A 14,063-nucleotide genomic window follows, 5' to 3' on the forward strand; every position below is an offset into this window, starting at 1 on the left:
GCTTGACATCATCAGCTCATACATGATGCTCCATACATGATGAAATGTGGCACTCCGTATGGAATCCATACTGAACATTGCTATTATTTTCTTAGGAAAAGTAGCAGTATTCAAATTAAAAAATGTAGCTACAATATTTTGTTTGTGCTATATCTCATTTGTTTTCAACATTCTGCATTGTCTCCCCTGATTCAGCTATGATCACCCTGAAGCCCCACAGAACAGTGACCACCCTGTGCGTGCCTGACCCGACGCTCCACCACACCACCAGGCATCGCATCCAGCTGCCCCCAGGCACCCCTGTCCAGCGGGAGCTGCTCACTGCCTGCGCGGGGGTGGGAGGGGGAGCAGGAGGGATTCCTTTTGAAGTGTGGTGCAGATACTACTACCCTAACATCAGGGACCAAATTATTGCAAAGGTAACAGGTATCGATTCTTGAAAAAGACTGAATAAAGTCGAAACCGGTCGAATTCCGTCTCAGCGCTGTCATTATCCCAGACCTACGAATGAGGTATTAATATACCAGTTTGGCCAAAGAAAGGATATCATACTGACAAGTTATTGTCCTTGGTATGACACAAAAGCAAACATGATTTTAAGATTTGTACTCGCAAGACTAAGTGGGATTTTGCTTAATGTGTTTGATTGTTGAAACTTCAATAAAAAGACTCTTTAAAGTTCCAAGCTGTCCAATTTTATTACTCGTGCCTCACAGTGTCGTAACAATAACTTGAGGTAATGGAGGCCATGAAAGGTGTTTTTTCTTATTGTATTGTCTTGGTCTTTAAAACAGGCCACCCTCCCCCTGGCTAAGCTGTGTGGCATGGTCACCATGCACAAGCGAGGAGAGACCAGCGTCCAGACTTACGCCCTTCCTCTCTCGGCTGTACCAAGCAACGAGGAGCCTCAGACAGTAGAACAGCTGGCCAAATTACAGGACAGCGGCCTTCTGGACGTCAGCTTGAACTACAGAACAGCAGCTGTCCATGTGGACAGCGCAGGGGCCATAGGTCAGCACGATGGTCTTCTGTCTAGCCCGCAGGTTTGCCTGACTGTTGGGTTGTTGCGAGCAGCAGGGTTGAAGGCTGCTGCGTTGTCCATGAGCCAACAGTATGCAGACATGGAGTACCCAGCTGAAGTGGGGGTGAATGTGTACTGTAAGGTCACAGTGTCATTCCTCTCTCAAGAGGTAGGTGGCTGCTTACTGAATTGATGATGTAGAATGAACTTGGTAATTAAGTTCAGCAGTTAGTATTTGTCACCTTTTTATGACCTGATTGATACAAAGAAGACAATGCAGTAAGTTTTATGTACTCAGTCCAAGAAACAAATATGTGTGATAACCAGTCTTGTTTTCTATACTGACATATTTATGTAATGGATAGATGGATGGATGGATGGATGGATGGATAGTCCCGCAGAATACTTTACTTGCTTTTTGCTAACACTCCCCAACTTGGTGCATAAAGGTAGCTTTGAATTGAAAAAGTATAAAGTGTAATAATGGCTTAATTTTCTTCTCTGAAATAAGGAACAGCGTGTGACGAGGACAGTGGCGCGTACGTTTGCCCCCGAGTTCCAGTATCACCTGGACTTCCCCTGCCCCCTGGTGTGGACGGACCCCCAGGGCCTGAGGGACGGGGCTTGTCTGGCCGAGCTGCTGGAGGTGGGCGAGGTCGTGCTGCAGTTCTGGCACCAGATGCCAGGAGGCAGATCAGGTAAGTTGAATGACACTAGGGGGCCCAACCTATAAAAAGTCTTGACTATGTGCAGATGAAAAAAAGGCAGTTCTACTGCATTTACTATAGAATTAAATCAAACTTCACCTTCACCTTCCCACGTGCCAATTATCATAAAGACTAATTCAGAACTTCTTTGTCAACAAGAAATAACAGTGACTGTCTCAAATTCAAGTGTGCAATAAGCTGCCTTACAGGACAAATTACAAATGTACATGAAACACAGTATCCCTGAAGGATATCAAAATGTACACATATATTTCTCTGTACAAGAAGTAAAAGAGTAACATAACTGTAGTTATAGCTTGAACATATGTAAATTATTCTATGTAATTTGTAAACTTTTTCTCGGCCAAAGTCACAGTTTTTTCCTTGCCTTGGTTCCTGCTAGACTCGGCGGGCCAGTATGTTGATGTTGGACCCAAGGAGTCCCAGGTAGTTGGCAGACGGCTGTTCCACAGTACCGGGGATGTTCTACTAGGCACCACAACCCTGCCATTGGCACCCCTACTGAACAACAGGACAGGTACGGGATAACAAGGGCCATCTCTTCTCTTTAAATTTTCTTGGTGATTTTGTATAACAATTAAGCAGATTATTTAAAAAAAGCTTGCAGGTTTGCCACAGATGTTTCAGCAGCACTAGCCGACTGCTGTCACTGTCAGGGACCTCTGCAGCAGTACAGTCAAACCTGCCCAAGGCGACCACCCGGCGGACCGAGCAAAAACGGTCGCGATGGACAGGTGGTCGCCATGAAGAGGATTTCACTCACATGTTTCCAGGTCGAGGTTTTCAAATAAATGGATGGAAATTATGTGAATTTAGGCAGCATGACCCCCACCAGGTTCAATTCTCATCGACAGAAAGATCCTACAAAAATTTCATTTTCCGTTATCGTTGTAATAATTGTATACCGCTACATTGTGTACAAATTTTCGTCATAATTTTGACTACAAAATAATGGTTGCCTCGATAACCTCGCAGTGCCCTCCCGCATTCACACGTTACATCAAATAGTACACACACACACGCACATCATCGAAGTTTTCAGGCCAAAGACAAATCCCTAGATAACACCTGCTAGCCCCAGCCTTTTTTGGGGCGCCAACCGCTGGATAAAAGGGTCAAAAAGTTTTTGATCTGACAACTAAAGATGAAAATGGAACGGTGTGATTTCGTTGCGCCGCGCCACACCGCCAAGCTCTGTGCGACCTCATGGAAAGGTAAGTCAGTGCAGCAGAACGTGCAGCAGAACGCACAGCGTCCAATAATGGTTTGTGAGATTCATGGAAATAAAAATAAAATAAGAATATCAATTTTCAGCAATAACTAGAGTATTCGTAAATGTTCATACACAAAAGCATTGTGTTTTAGAAAGGTCAACGGTACGCCGAATCCGGGCTATTACATTGCTATTCCATATATTTTTGTCCTTAATTTTGTCCTTCAAAGTCTTGAAAACATTTCCTTGAAATCCGACAGCAAAATTATCCGATGTCACCACACGCTTGAAAATTAGGCGGCCGCCATGGGCAGGGATTGTGCTCTGTGGGGTCCCAATTCGTGGCGGTCGCAGTCGCGTTGGACAGGTGGTCGCCTTGGGCAGGCTGCTTAATGCTTGTGCCTATGGGGAAAATTTTCGGGACCGAGAAAAAGCGGTCGCCATGGCCAGGTGGTCGCGTTGAAAAGGTGGTCGCCTAGGCAGGTTTGACTATATTATCAAATAGTGGACACTACTATGATAATCTTAAATTCTTTTCTTTTTTGCAGGGGCTTTATTTTGCAGGAGATGGGGAAAGAAGGTGTTTTATGTTTGTGGTTGAGACAATTTTATAGTACAGTGGTAATGCATTGAAAATGCATATTCACAGTGCAGAGGTCATAGCAAAAACCAATTCACAGCGAACATTTCAAGATTTACAGCAGCAAAGAAGGGTCATGTTTGTTTGTATTGTATAAGCAGAAAAAATGCTCCAGGTTTGTACTGAAGAGTACAAGCTGCATATTGAGACATTTATTTGAACCTCTCACAATGGGATGGACGATAAAAAAGAGTGTTAGGTTCTTTAACATGCTCAAGGTGTGGCTCTTCTCAAGCACTGGACCTCCATTTAACGTTCTATCCGAAGGACGTCCCTAGCCACAGCTAGGTACCCATATACTGTACATCTGAGTCAAGTGAGAAAATTGGCACAACATCGGGACCTGTCAGGCATTCGAACTCAGTACCTCCAATTTCTGACTCCACAAGGCCACCATGCCGTCTATGAATTTGTAAAGCTTTTAAAGTAGAAAAACTTCTTTAGAGATGTGACATGACTTGCACTTGCACTTGTTCTGATTCTAATTCTTTTCCAAACTCAGGATTGCATGGGTGGTACCCCATCACTCGGCCTCCCCTTGGTTGGGAGAGAGATGAGGATAACATGCACCGCAGTCCTGAAGACCCATCCGACCAATCACACGACAGCAACGGGTTACAGCGCATAGTAGGTGGAGCTGAGCTGTCAATCAAGTTTGCCCATGCTGATGACAGGGAGAGGGTGGTGCATGCTGGGAGGACCATGGGTTGGTCTCCAGAGGATGATGTTGAGGACCTATGGATAGATGGTTTGTTTGTTTGTTTGTATGTTTGTTTTGCATAACTGGCTAATACACCAGTTTTGTACAGTAGATACAAGCTATGTACCATATGTCTGGACTGTAAGGTTTGATCCACTCACACCAAAAAGGACCCTTACTATTTAATAGTTCTCTAACATGCTTGAAGTGTGGCTCTTCCTGAATCTCTGACTTTTCGTCCCATCCGAGAGGATGTCCCTAACTGAAGCTAGGTACTCATTTTCACCCGCAAGTTAGCACTATTTTGACTTAGCAGAATTCAGTCTGAAAAATATAATATGCCAAGGAAAGTACATACCAGAGTATAGGGGTGGATACCGGTTCGGCTCGATCAGGTTCGAGTTCAGGTTCAGGTCCAGAGGTTTAGGTTCAGGTCCGGACCTGAACCTAAACCTGATCCTGTCTAGATGATATCTTACTCTTAATAATCTTACATTTTATCAACCCAATTTCAATGTTAACCTTATTTTTGATGCCTTCTTTGTCAATACAGAGAGGAGACACAGAGCACTAACAGGCAGATAGAAGATACAAGACACTTTCATTTTCAACAAACGTCTTTGCTCAGAGATCTCAAAAAGTCAACTAAACAAAAAATCACTCCAGACTAACTTTTAGACCTAGGAGCACTGTGCTCCTAACTCAAAAAAGTTAGGAGCACCAGCAAAAATCTAGGAGCACCACTACAAAAAGTTGGAAGAACAAGCAAAAGTCTTGGCCATACCAAATAATACTCCTATTAACAACCGGGAATAAAATATTTGAATAGATCATAAAAGATAAAAGCCTACATTGATGCTGCAGAACAATTGGCAATTCAAGTTATTCAATACCTTCCTGCATACTAAATGATACTAGTATGAGGGATTTTTAGAAAAATTGGGCATAGGTTCCCCGGCTGGCCCCAATCCGGGGGCCACGGTGCCTCAAGTTCAACAAGTTGAAAAATACACAATGGCATTTTTTACTTGGAACAAGGCAAGTAATGATTCACATAACCTTGAATGATAAATAAATAGATAACTCTAAAATGTATCTATTGGTTTCATGACCAAAACAAATAAAGTCACATTCCATAATTTGAAACTTTTCTGCTGCCATCAAGTTCAACATTTTTACAGGCATTTTTTTCACCCCAACACTCTGTCTACAAATAATCCAAAATACTTTAATATCCTTGAAATTCTTGCTCAATAGGATCAAAAATTATCTGTTTGTTCGGTTCCTTTGAAACGCACAGTTCAAACTTCGCGCTTCAGGACCGCGGCACCGCCATCCAATGACAGGCCGACGGCATGGAGAAAGCTTTGTAATTCAAGGCTGTAGATTCTAGACCGCAGCAGAATGAAAGTAGCACCATAATGACGGGCAGATCATGAGTTTTGAAATGATATCGGTGACAAAGGGAAAATTTAATATTTTTTGGGGATAAAACTCCACTTGAATTGATTCATCGATTTTTGATCGTAAAAATTATCACTTGAACAGGTGAAAAATGACCGCAGGAAACAGGCCTTGCATTCTGCTGCGGTCTACAATCATCGTGGCGGCGGTCCTGAACGCAGAGCGCACGGCTAGCGCTTTACTTTCATCGGCAAATTTCTGGCGTTTGAAACATTTTACAAATCAAACAAATACATCACAAAAGAGACAAACTTATATCCTTTATTTCTATGGGTAACTTTGCCACTAGGAACGGATAGTTTTTGTACCGCGGGTGTGGGAACATGATAGAAAATTCACCTACGGTAGCGTTGGAATACCTAAATATTTTCAGCTTACCGCTAAGTTCTGCAGCCATTATCCTGGCGCAGATCGTAATTTTTGATTGTCGCACCGTGCGACCGTGATTTTAAATCTAGTCGCATTCTCAAAACAAACTGGTCCCATGTGCGACTCACACAGTCGCACTCACGAGCGCTGCCGGGCGGGCGGCGGCACTCTCAGACTCGGAAAAAAATATTTGTTGCATTACATGTTACTTTGTTTTGACTTCCGGGTCCAAAAAACCGGTTCACGACATTCGGTTTTTTTGAACCGGTTACCGCATGTTTTTCCGGTCCAAACCGGTCCAGTCGAACCGATATCCACCCCTACCAGAGTATGATCATGCACTCTTCATGTATTCAGTTTGCAGTGGAAAAATCATGATTTGATTCAATCAATATAAGATTTTTATGTGATTCAAAATAAAGGTGTCAGCTTCAAAATCAAAGAATCCCTCAAGCTGCTTACAATGTTCCTTTAGTAGACCTGGGGATCATGGTTTTGACTAGTTACAATGGATGACCTATGATTCTTAACATGTCACAGATGACTCCTCGATGACAAAGACATGTGAGCTGCTGGTATCAGTATCGGATGTGTGGTTCCCCCTGCACTGTGCCCTTCTGGCCGGTCAGGACAAGCTGGACAAGTCTGCCCGGTGCTACATACGCTACAAGTTCTATGACAAAGGTGAGTGGCATCTCTACCATTATATCTACAAATTACAATCCAAAATGCTTATAGTGACCACTTAAGGGTCACATTAATTAATGCTTCAGTCAGTGGGAAAATAATTCAAGGGACCACCAAAAAGTGACCACAATATCAGGTGGCCACTAGTAGAGGTATATCACCATCAAAGGTGATTTTACTTTTGAAGAATAGTCCCTTGGAGGTAGAGAATTCTAGTTCACGCTTCACAACTTTCATCAGTTAAGCTATGGGGTTTGTTCCTCTGCCGTTGTGTCTTTTCTTTGTCAACTTTCTTATAAGTTGGTTTCTTCAAGATGAGCATCTTTTTCAATGATATTAATATTGTAATATTATGTTGTCAGTCAATAAAAAGCAACAAGATTCCTTCTTCATGCTACAAACTTTTATTCAGATTGTAATTTTGTGACATGATCAAACTTGAGCGTGAGAGTTACAGCAGAATAAAAAAATATAGACTAGGGTTTTCCCTCTCTTTACATACTTAGTATGTCAGCTTTTTACTAATCCTGGTATACATTACATGCTGGTATACACTCTATAAATATAAGAAAACATACATATATTGCAACACATTCCCAATGTCCTGCTTTCTTGTACTAAACATGTGAACATTTTACAGCAATGTTCTAGGCATGAATCATTTTATCACTCTCCTAACACTATACAGCAGCACTTTCCCAATAGTCTGCTTCCTTATAATAAATATGTATTCATCACTATCTTACAGCAATGTGCTAAGCATAAATAATTTCCATCACTCTCTTATTCTTAACATTATAAAGTACAGTGCAAACATTAGGAAAGTTAATACATTTCTGTTGGCAAAAAGCAAATGGTAGTAAAAGTTTCACAAGCCTTTAACTCAAAATGGCATTCTGTATAATAGCATCTGTAACTTAAGAATGCTTTTATGATATTTATCAGTTATCGATAAGCAAACATCTCATTGTGAGATACATCATGTCAAGTTACCCCTTACTGGGATAGATTTGATGAAAAAATGCAACATATCGTCAAGTATACATGGTACACATGACAGTTGCTCAGGAAAAGCCTAGCTGTCTCACGGTGTGCTCTCACGCTCCTCCAGTTCGGCAAAGACCTCTGCCAGGTGGGCCAGGAATGCTTCGTAATCACGAAACGTAAAGTAGGCACGCAGGGTCATTTTAAACTGGCTGTCGGCTGTACCAGTTTCGACATCTTCGCTGGTGTTGTCAAAGGGGTGACCCATAACGTTGGCCTGAAATCCAGAAAATAATAATGAATGATTAGAAAATTAGGAGAGCATTTGCTATGTGTACTTGTCGTACTGTGTGCTTAATTTACTCATCCTTCAATATTTCCATCACATTTTATCACAAAATCTTGCAACAGGAAAAAGTCTAATACGTCAGATGATTTGTCATTATATTTTCAGTATGGTTAGACAAAGATGTACTTTAAGATAAACAATGCTAATTCCAAATGTAAAGTTGCAGTAGCTCTATGGGATATTAAAGAGTACAAGTACCCTGGATGCAAGTTTTTCTTTCCGACATCACTTCCATGTTTTACAAGTGTTGGAAGAATGTAAGAGGTCAGAAGGGGCTTCTAGGGGCAACCCCACCATAACTGCCCTTTGTACTCTAGTGTTTATGTAGGGCAACGTTCACATTTTTACAAGTCAACCTTGAAAAGCTTTGTTTACCATAAGTCGGCACTAGAACGTTGTACAAAATGTAAGTCATTGCTCTTAGGAGTATACAACAAAGTCTTTGGCCTCTAAAGGAACTTATGACTTAATTGCCTTTTCTGCTTGTCTTGGTTTATTTGAGAGAAAAACAAGGCTATTTACCGTAACAGCCAGTGAAGTCTGGAGCTCTGTTGTTATGGTTTGGACACGGGCTACCTGGTCATGCACGGCTTGCACCTCTCCAGTGGTGTCGTCTGCCACAAGTGCTAGTTGATCCAGCTTCACTGCGTGCAGATGCCTCTCAAAGATGTGCAGATGAGCCTTCAGGGTCTGTAAGACCACAGAGTCCTGCAGCAGGGAACAAGAACAAGAACAAGGAAGAACCAATGAGTCATCCGCTATAGACATCTTTGTATTGGTTCTGTGTCTACAACAAATTGTACTTCTTGGTTTCTGTCTTACGACTGTGTTCTCCTTTCGGAAGGAATGATTCAATCGCTGGTGGAACTGCCTTGTTTGCTGAGCAAATCTGTGTTGTGGTGCACAGAGTTATTTACAGCTACACTTTGTGTGGTCAGAAACTAGGTAAAATACTGGTGTCTATTTTGTACCTTGTCCAGTCATGGTTTCTGGACTGGGAAATTTATTTCAATAGGCAAGGATCTGTATAAAATTATTAGAAGCTTTTTGGTTCAATGAGAATAGAAATAGAACATGGACAGACTTAAATTAAAGAATTATGTATTTTTCTAAGAGACAATGTAATGATTTGTTTTGTAGACAAAATCTTTCACGGTGACCTCTATCATGCTGTCCCCTTACCTCCAATGTACTTGTTTCGATGTCCTCGGCTGTTATGATGTCTGCAGAACTAGGGAGTGTATCTAGGGAGTAATCTGGGTAGCTGGCTGTCCCACTGAAGTGAACAGTGTTCTGTAAGACCAAGAAAGAATATTATTGTACAGCTCATGGTCATTGTTACCTTTAAGTTAATCTTTCAGCACCAAAATCGTTCTCTGTACTCCGGGATCCTGTGGCTCCTTTTCTGAAAATTTGTTTCAGACTATTTTAGGGAAAACTTAATATAGTACAAACTATTCTACAAAGTATAGTGCCTAAAGTATCCAAACAGTTTTTCATTTCAGATTTGGTGTCAAGTGATGTAAACAGTTTCTCATTGCCCTGATATTGTACAGCTGCCCTGTAGTGCTGCTAATTTAGGCTTCAATGGTACACTATTCGAATCAAACATGCTGACAGAGAGCTTATATCTTGAATTATATAATAGACAGATAAAAAGCTTATCTTGTGGTCAGGGTACAAACATGTGTGTTGCTGTGTTCACCATTGTTAACAATGGCCGATCATTGACAGTCTAATTACCAGACATACAAGCAAGCAGGTGTGCCCGGTGCATTGTGTAGGTACTTACAATGGTTCCAAGTGCTTCAGTTGTGCGGGCCAAGACGTGCTCCGTCTTCTGAAGACTGGCCTGTAGAGCCTCGGGTACAGTCTGCTGGGAGCTGGCACCAGGGGCCACTGTCGGGACTGGCACTGCTGCTGCAGAGTGGAGGAGACCACAGAAAACTGCCAACATGTACACCATCATCTTTGCCATCGTAGTAGTAGCCTGTAGCCTTGTCTGAAGGGAGGAGAGCGTGGTCTTCGTTGCGGCTTGGACCGAGGGAGTGACTTTTTCTCTCCAAAAGGCCTGTATTTATGGAGGCCATGGTGTTTTTTTAACCAGGTGAAGTCATGTAGGTGGAATATCCTGGCAGAAAGGTGGGGAAACGTGGGGATTACAAGGAATTTATGTAAATGAGGACTCAACGTCACTTGAGAAGTGTCACCTCTTTGTCTCATCATCTCTGCACCTTGATTCCTGGAAGATTTCTTGATTCATGAGGGGGAACCCCCTCCTTTCATGCCAAGCCTCTTTGAAAGTTCCAGGAATAGTCATCATCCCTTCCCATGGCAAACATGCTTAAGTAAATTAGTCCGGATTTCCTACGACACGTCACTTCCTGGCTTTTCAGTGCTGCTGGGTTGTTACACTGCAGTACACGCCCACTTCGTACACAGCCCAGCAAGAGGAGTACTTGTGAGTTAATTGCCGGAAACTGTGTGTATTCATGGTCAAGAGCAGGAACGTGGAATGAAATTATAGCATGGGTGTGCACATTTACAAACATGTAGGTAGTCATGAACACATAAAATATTGGCAGAACCTACATTTACTCACATGTGTAAAACCTGTAGCTTAGAGACTGTCAAAACAGGTTGTCAAACAAGTGGCCACTGCCCAACGATGTAAAAAGGAAGGATAGTCTAAAGTGTAGCAACTTTAGCTACTACTGGTTAACAGGTGGCCATTTGTACAGCTTGGTTTTTAAGAGCATTTTCTCCTCCTCAGGCTTTCATCCCTGTATTGTTTTTGTTCTAATTGCTATTGCTATGTTTTGCATAAAAGGTGAGGTAGCTTTTTGGCTTATGATCTTTGTTAAGTGAATCAACAGGTTGTTTATAGGCTTCCAAGTCTGCTGTTTATCTTCAAGTACAATCAAATTAAAACAGGAGAAAAAAGTACCCTGAGCGAGTCTGTTTATGTTCTTTTATCTAAACAACCGTCAGTGCCCATCCTTTATTACATTTCCCGTCCCAAACAAACATACCAGTTATGAAATGAATAAATACAGAGTAAAATTTTAACAGCTGAGACAATAAACATTTTGTTTGAGAGATGAGAAGACCAACCATTTCTGTTTTTATTGCAAGAGCCTGCAAATATCAAAAGTTAACACTACTAATAACAGGGAAAAAGGATTTGAGGATTGCTGGCATTAAGATAAAGACCATTGTCAAGGAGTGTACCATACTGTTTAGTCATGAGGATATTACTAACTTTTCTGGTAGACAGGAACCTTAGTCATAATCCTAGGCTTAGAACTTCTTTACCAAATAAATTCAGGAGATAGATTAGACAGGAAGTGTGTGGAGCCCCCACCTTGGAAATGAATTTCTTACAAATGCACTGAAGCGTTATTTTATAATAGGATGCTGCTTTGATGCCTGATTTCAGATATCTTTCCCTCATTTTTTCACACCAATTGTATACACATTCTTGCTACAAGAAGAATTTCATTATCACTAGATAAGTATTTTGTTACCCTTTGAGGAGCCTTTGTTAATTCTTCACAAGCAGTCGTGGTTGCCAGAGCAGGATCTCAAGATTGAACTCAAGTCAAGTTGAACGTTTGTTTTGTTGGGTTTGACCTTTCAGTTTGAACAAAGAATGCATGTTTTATAAGTAATTAACACGTTGAAAGGTTGTTTGAACAGGTAAGGTCTAAGTTTTGTTGATAACAATGTTTGCTTCTATGTGTAGAGTTGTGTCAAGGGGAACAATAGTCAACAAGGGGCAAAATAAATCTGGGAAAAACACTTAAAATCCAGAACACCGATTTTTACAACACGGTTTGAGGAAGGAAGTTGACATTTCAGAATATGACATAGAAGACAAGAACAATTATGTAGGTAACATTATTTTTGATAGGTCCTGGGGGACTAGGTCACTTCTACAGAATTCTGTACATTACCTTTTACTGTTTGCGAAGTTTTTCTGTTCTGTTTGGCATTCAGAAGTATTCTTAGCCCAAGCTGTCTAGATTGCAGTACAGAAGTGAAACACCTGTTAGCTTCGTCATCGTACAAGAGGTACATGTACTCTGTCGCAATTTTACACAATCCCAACAGCCAACTCAAATCTTCACAAACTGACTTTCTCTCATATGTGTGACTCTCAAGTAAAAAATAGGTGCAGAATATGTAGTCCTTTTTTTATACTTTCCTTGGTTAGACACTTTTATGTACAAACTCATGTCATGGTCTGTCAGTTGGCATGCACTTTTGGAGTCTTTTGGAGATAAGCCCTCTAGCAAAAGTTTGCTGTCTGTATATTTTTGTCATTCAGCAACAAAAAAAAATTCTCTGAAGAGCCATAGCAAGCAGGAAATAATATCTCTGAATTGACGTCAGCAACAAGCATACTGTCAAGTAGTTTAAATTGACGTCAGCAACTAACATACCATCAAATAGCTCACGACCTGAACGTTGACAATCAGTAAGTGGTATTTGAAGCTTGTTTTTGCTTCTTGTGAATCGTGATGAACAGTGATGTAAACAGACGTCATGAACAGGCTGTCTCATTCCAAAAATAGGGGGTAGTCACATTTTAGGGCAAGTCAAAATGAAAGGTTAGGCCAGGGGATCCGATGTAAAGAATGACTAAAACTCAACCTTTCTGTTGGCTGTCCATTGAAGTGATGTGTTAACAAATAGTTTGGTTGGATAAACTCGAGTTCCTTAACCTTTCTTCTAAATATCTTTGGGCTAGGTTTAGTTCAAGGAATGCATCAGCATTGGGCTTGCAATGTGAAAAACAGCTAAAGGAATAGCGTGTTGCAGTAATAAGTGCAGTCACTATTACTGTGATAACTTTCTATACTGAGTATTTGAATGTGTACGGAATTTACCTTGTTTATAGCTGGATAAAGATCACTTTTGTGCCAGAATGGTTTTCTGCTTTCAGTCGGAAGTCTGAACTCCCAAGTAGTCGAGTAAGAAGGTTTAAGATTTGCCCCGCACCTACCGGTAGATCAAAGCACTCCCCTGACCACGCTTCCCACTGACAAACAGTCATTTCCGCCGGAGTTACACACCTGAGAAGAGTTAGATAAAGAAAATTATTTGCCTCAATGACATGGTCAGGAAGCTGCTTTGTGGAAGGGATAAAAGTGTTAAACTCAATAAAGCCTATGAAGGTTAACCTACTAGTACAGTCATTTCCTGTAGTTCACAGTAGCCATGACCAAAGGTGTTGCTGTACAAATGTAGTTCAAAGCAACTTTGTGTTTAATAGACCAATGTTAGTCAGACTTTTACTCAAACATTGAAAGTTTCTGGTCAGAAAGCAAGAACATGTAGTACAGTTGGTAAGGCACTCAAAGAAAGGAATTCCTGTGAAAGTACATGTAGTCGTTTAAATTAAAAGTTAACTGTTAATAATAGTCACCTTTAATTTGCAGTTACTGGGACTTTGTAAGATCCAATTAAATGTAAAAGCTCAGTTTAACTTTTATCATACAGTTATGACAGAATTAGATATGTTATGATATAGAGGAAAGCATGGTCTTGTAAATGATATATGCCATGGTCAAAGTCAAACTTAGTACCAATAAGACATGTTTCATATTCTGCATTGTATACCTATATAATGTTTAGACTATGAAAAACAGCTATGATCATGAATATAGTTCATTTTATGTCATAATCCGTTATGGTACCAGATATGTAGTCTCCAACCAGACCCAATGGATTGCAAAGACCGTATCCAACTGGAAGAAGGAGCTTGTAATGCAATCCAAGGTCTGGAACAAGTCGGTCTGAACAAAGGCTATTAACATCTAATTGTTACCTAATCAAACTGTGCTTGTGTAAGTGAGTTTATTACTCTCTGTCCGCACGGGCGTGCGGCGCCATGCCGGGCTGT

General features: G+C 41.1%; 2 protein-coding genes across 3 annotated transcripts in view; one reads left to right on the top strand and one right to left on the bottom strand.

Annotated features, from left to right (window-relative positions):
* LOC136434007 (C2 domain-containing protein 3-like) overlaps positions 1–14,063 on the top strand; it is a 34,670-nt gene that overhangs the window by 10,890 nt on the left and 9,717 nt on the right. For both annotated transcript variants that reach the window (XM_066426660.1, XM_066426668.1), the window contains exons 23-28: positions 196–419; positions 795–1,190; positions 1,533–1,719; positions 2,132–2,266; positions 4,105–4,350; positions 6,676–6,819. In XM_066426660.1, the coding sequence (XP_066282757.1) occupies positions 196–419; positions 795–1,190; positions 1,533–1,719; positions 2,132–2,266; positions 4,105–4,350; positions 6,676–6,819 (1,332 nt within the window). The remainder of the gene's footprint in view (positions 1–195; positions 420–794; positions 1,191–1,532; positions 1,720–2,131; positions 2,267–4,104; positions 4,351–6,675; positions 6,820–14,063) is intronic.
* Positions 7,211–11,307, bottom strand: LOC136434031 (uncharacterized). The gene is made up of 4 exons (XM_066426689.1): positions 9,948–11,307; positions 9,338–9,448; positions 8,678–8,863; positions 7,211–8,083 (listed from the first exon to the last, which is right to left on the bottom strand). Exons 1-4 carry the CDS (start codon positions 10,131–10,133, stop codon positions 7,907–7,909), a joined length of 660 nt encoding a protein of 219 aa, XP_066282786.1. The 5' UTR covers positions 10,134–11,307; the 3' UTR covers positions 7,211–7,906.

The sequence above is a fragment of the Branchiostoma lanceolatum genome, chromosome 1 (assembly GCF_035083965.1).
Source record: "Branchiostoma lanceolatum isolate klBraLanc5 chromosome 1, klBraLanc5.hap2, whole genome shotgun sequence".
In the NCBI taxonomy this organism is placed as follows: Eukaryota; Metazoa; Chordata; class Leptocardii; order Amphioxiformes; family Branchiostomatidae; genus Branchiostoma; species Branchiostoma lanceolatum.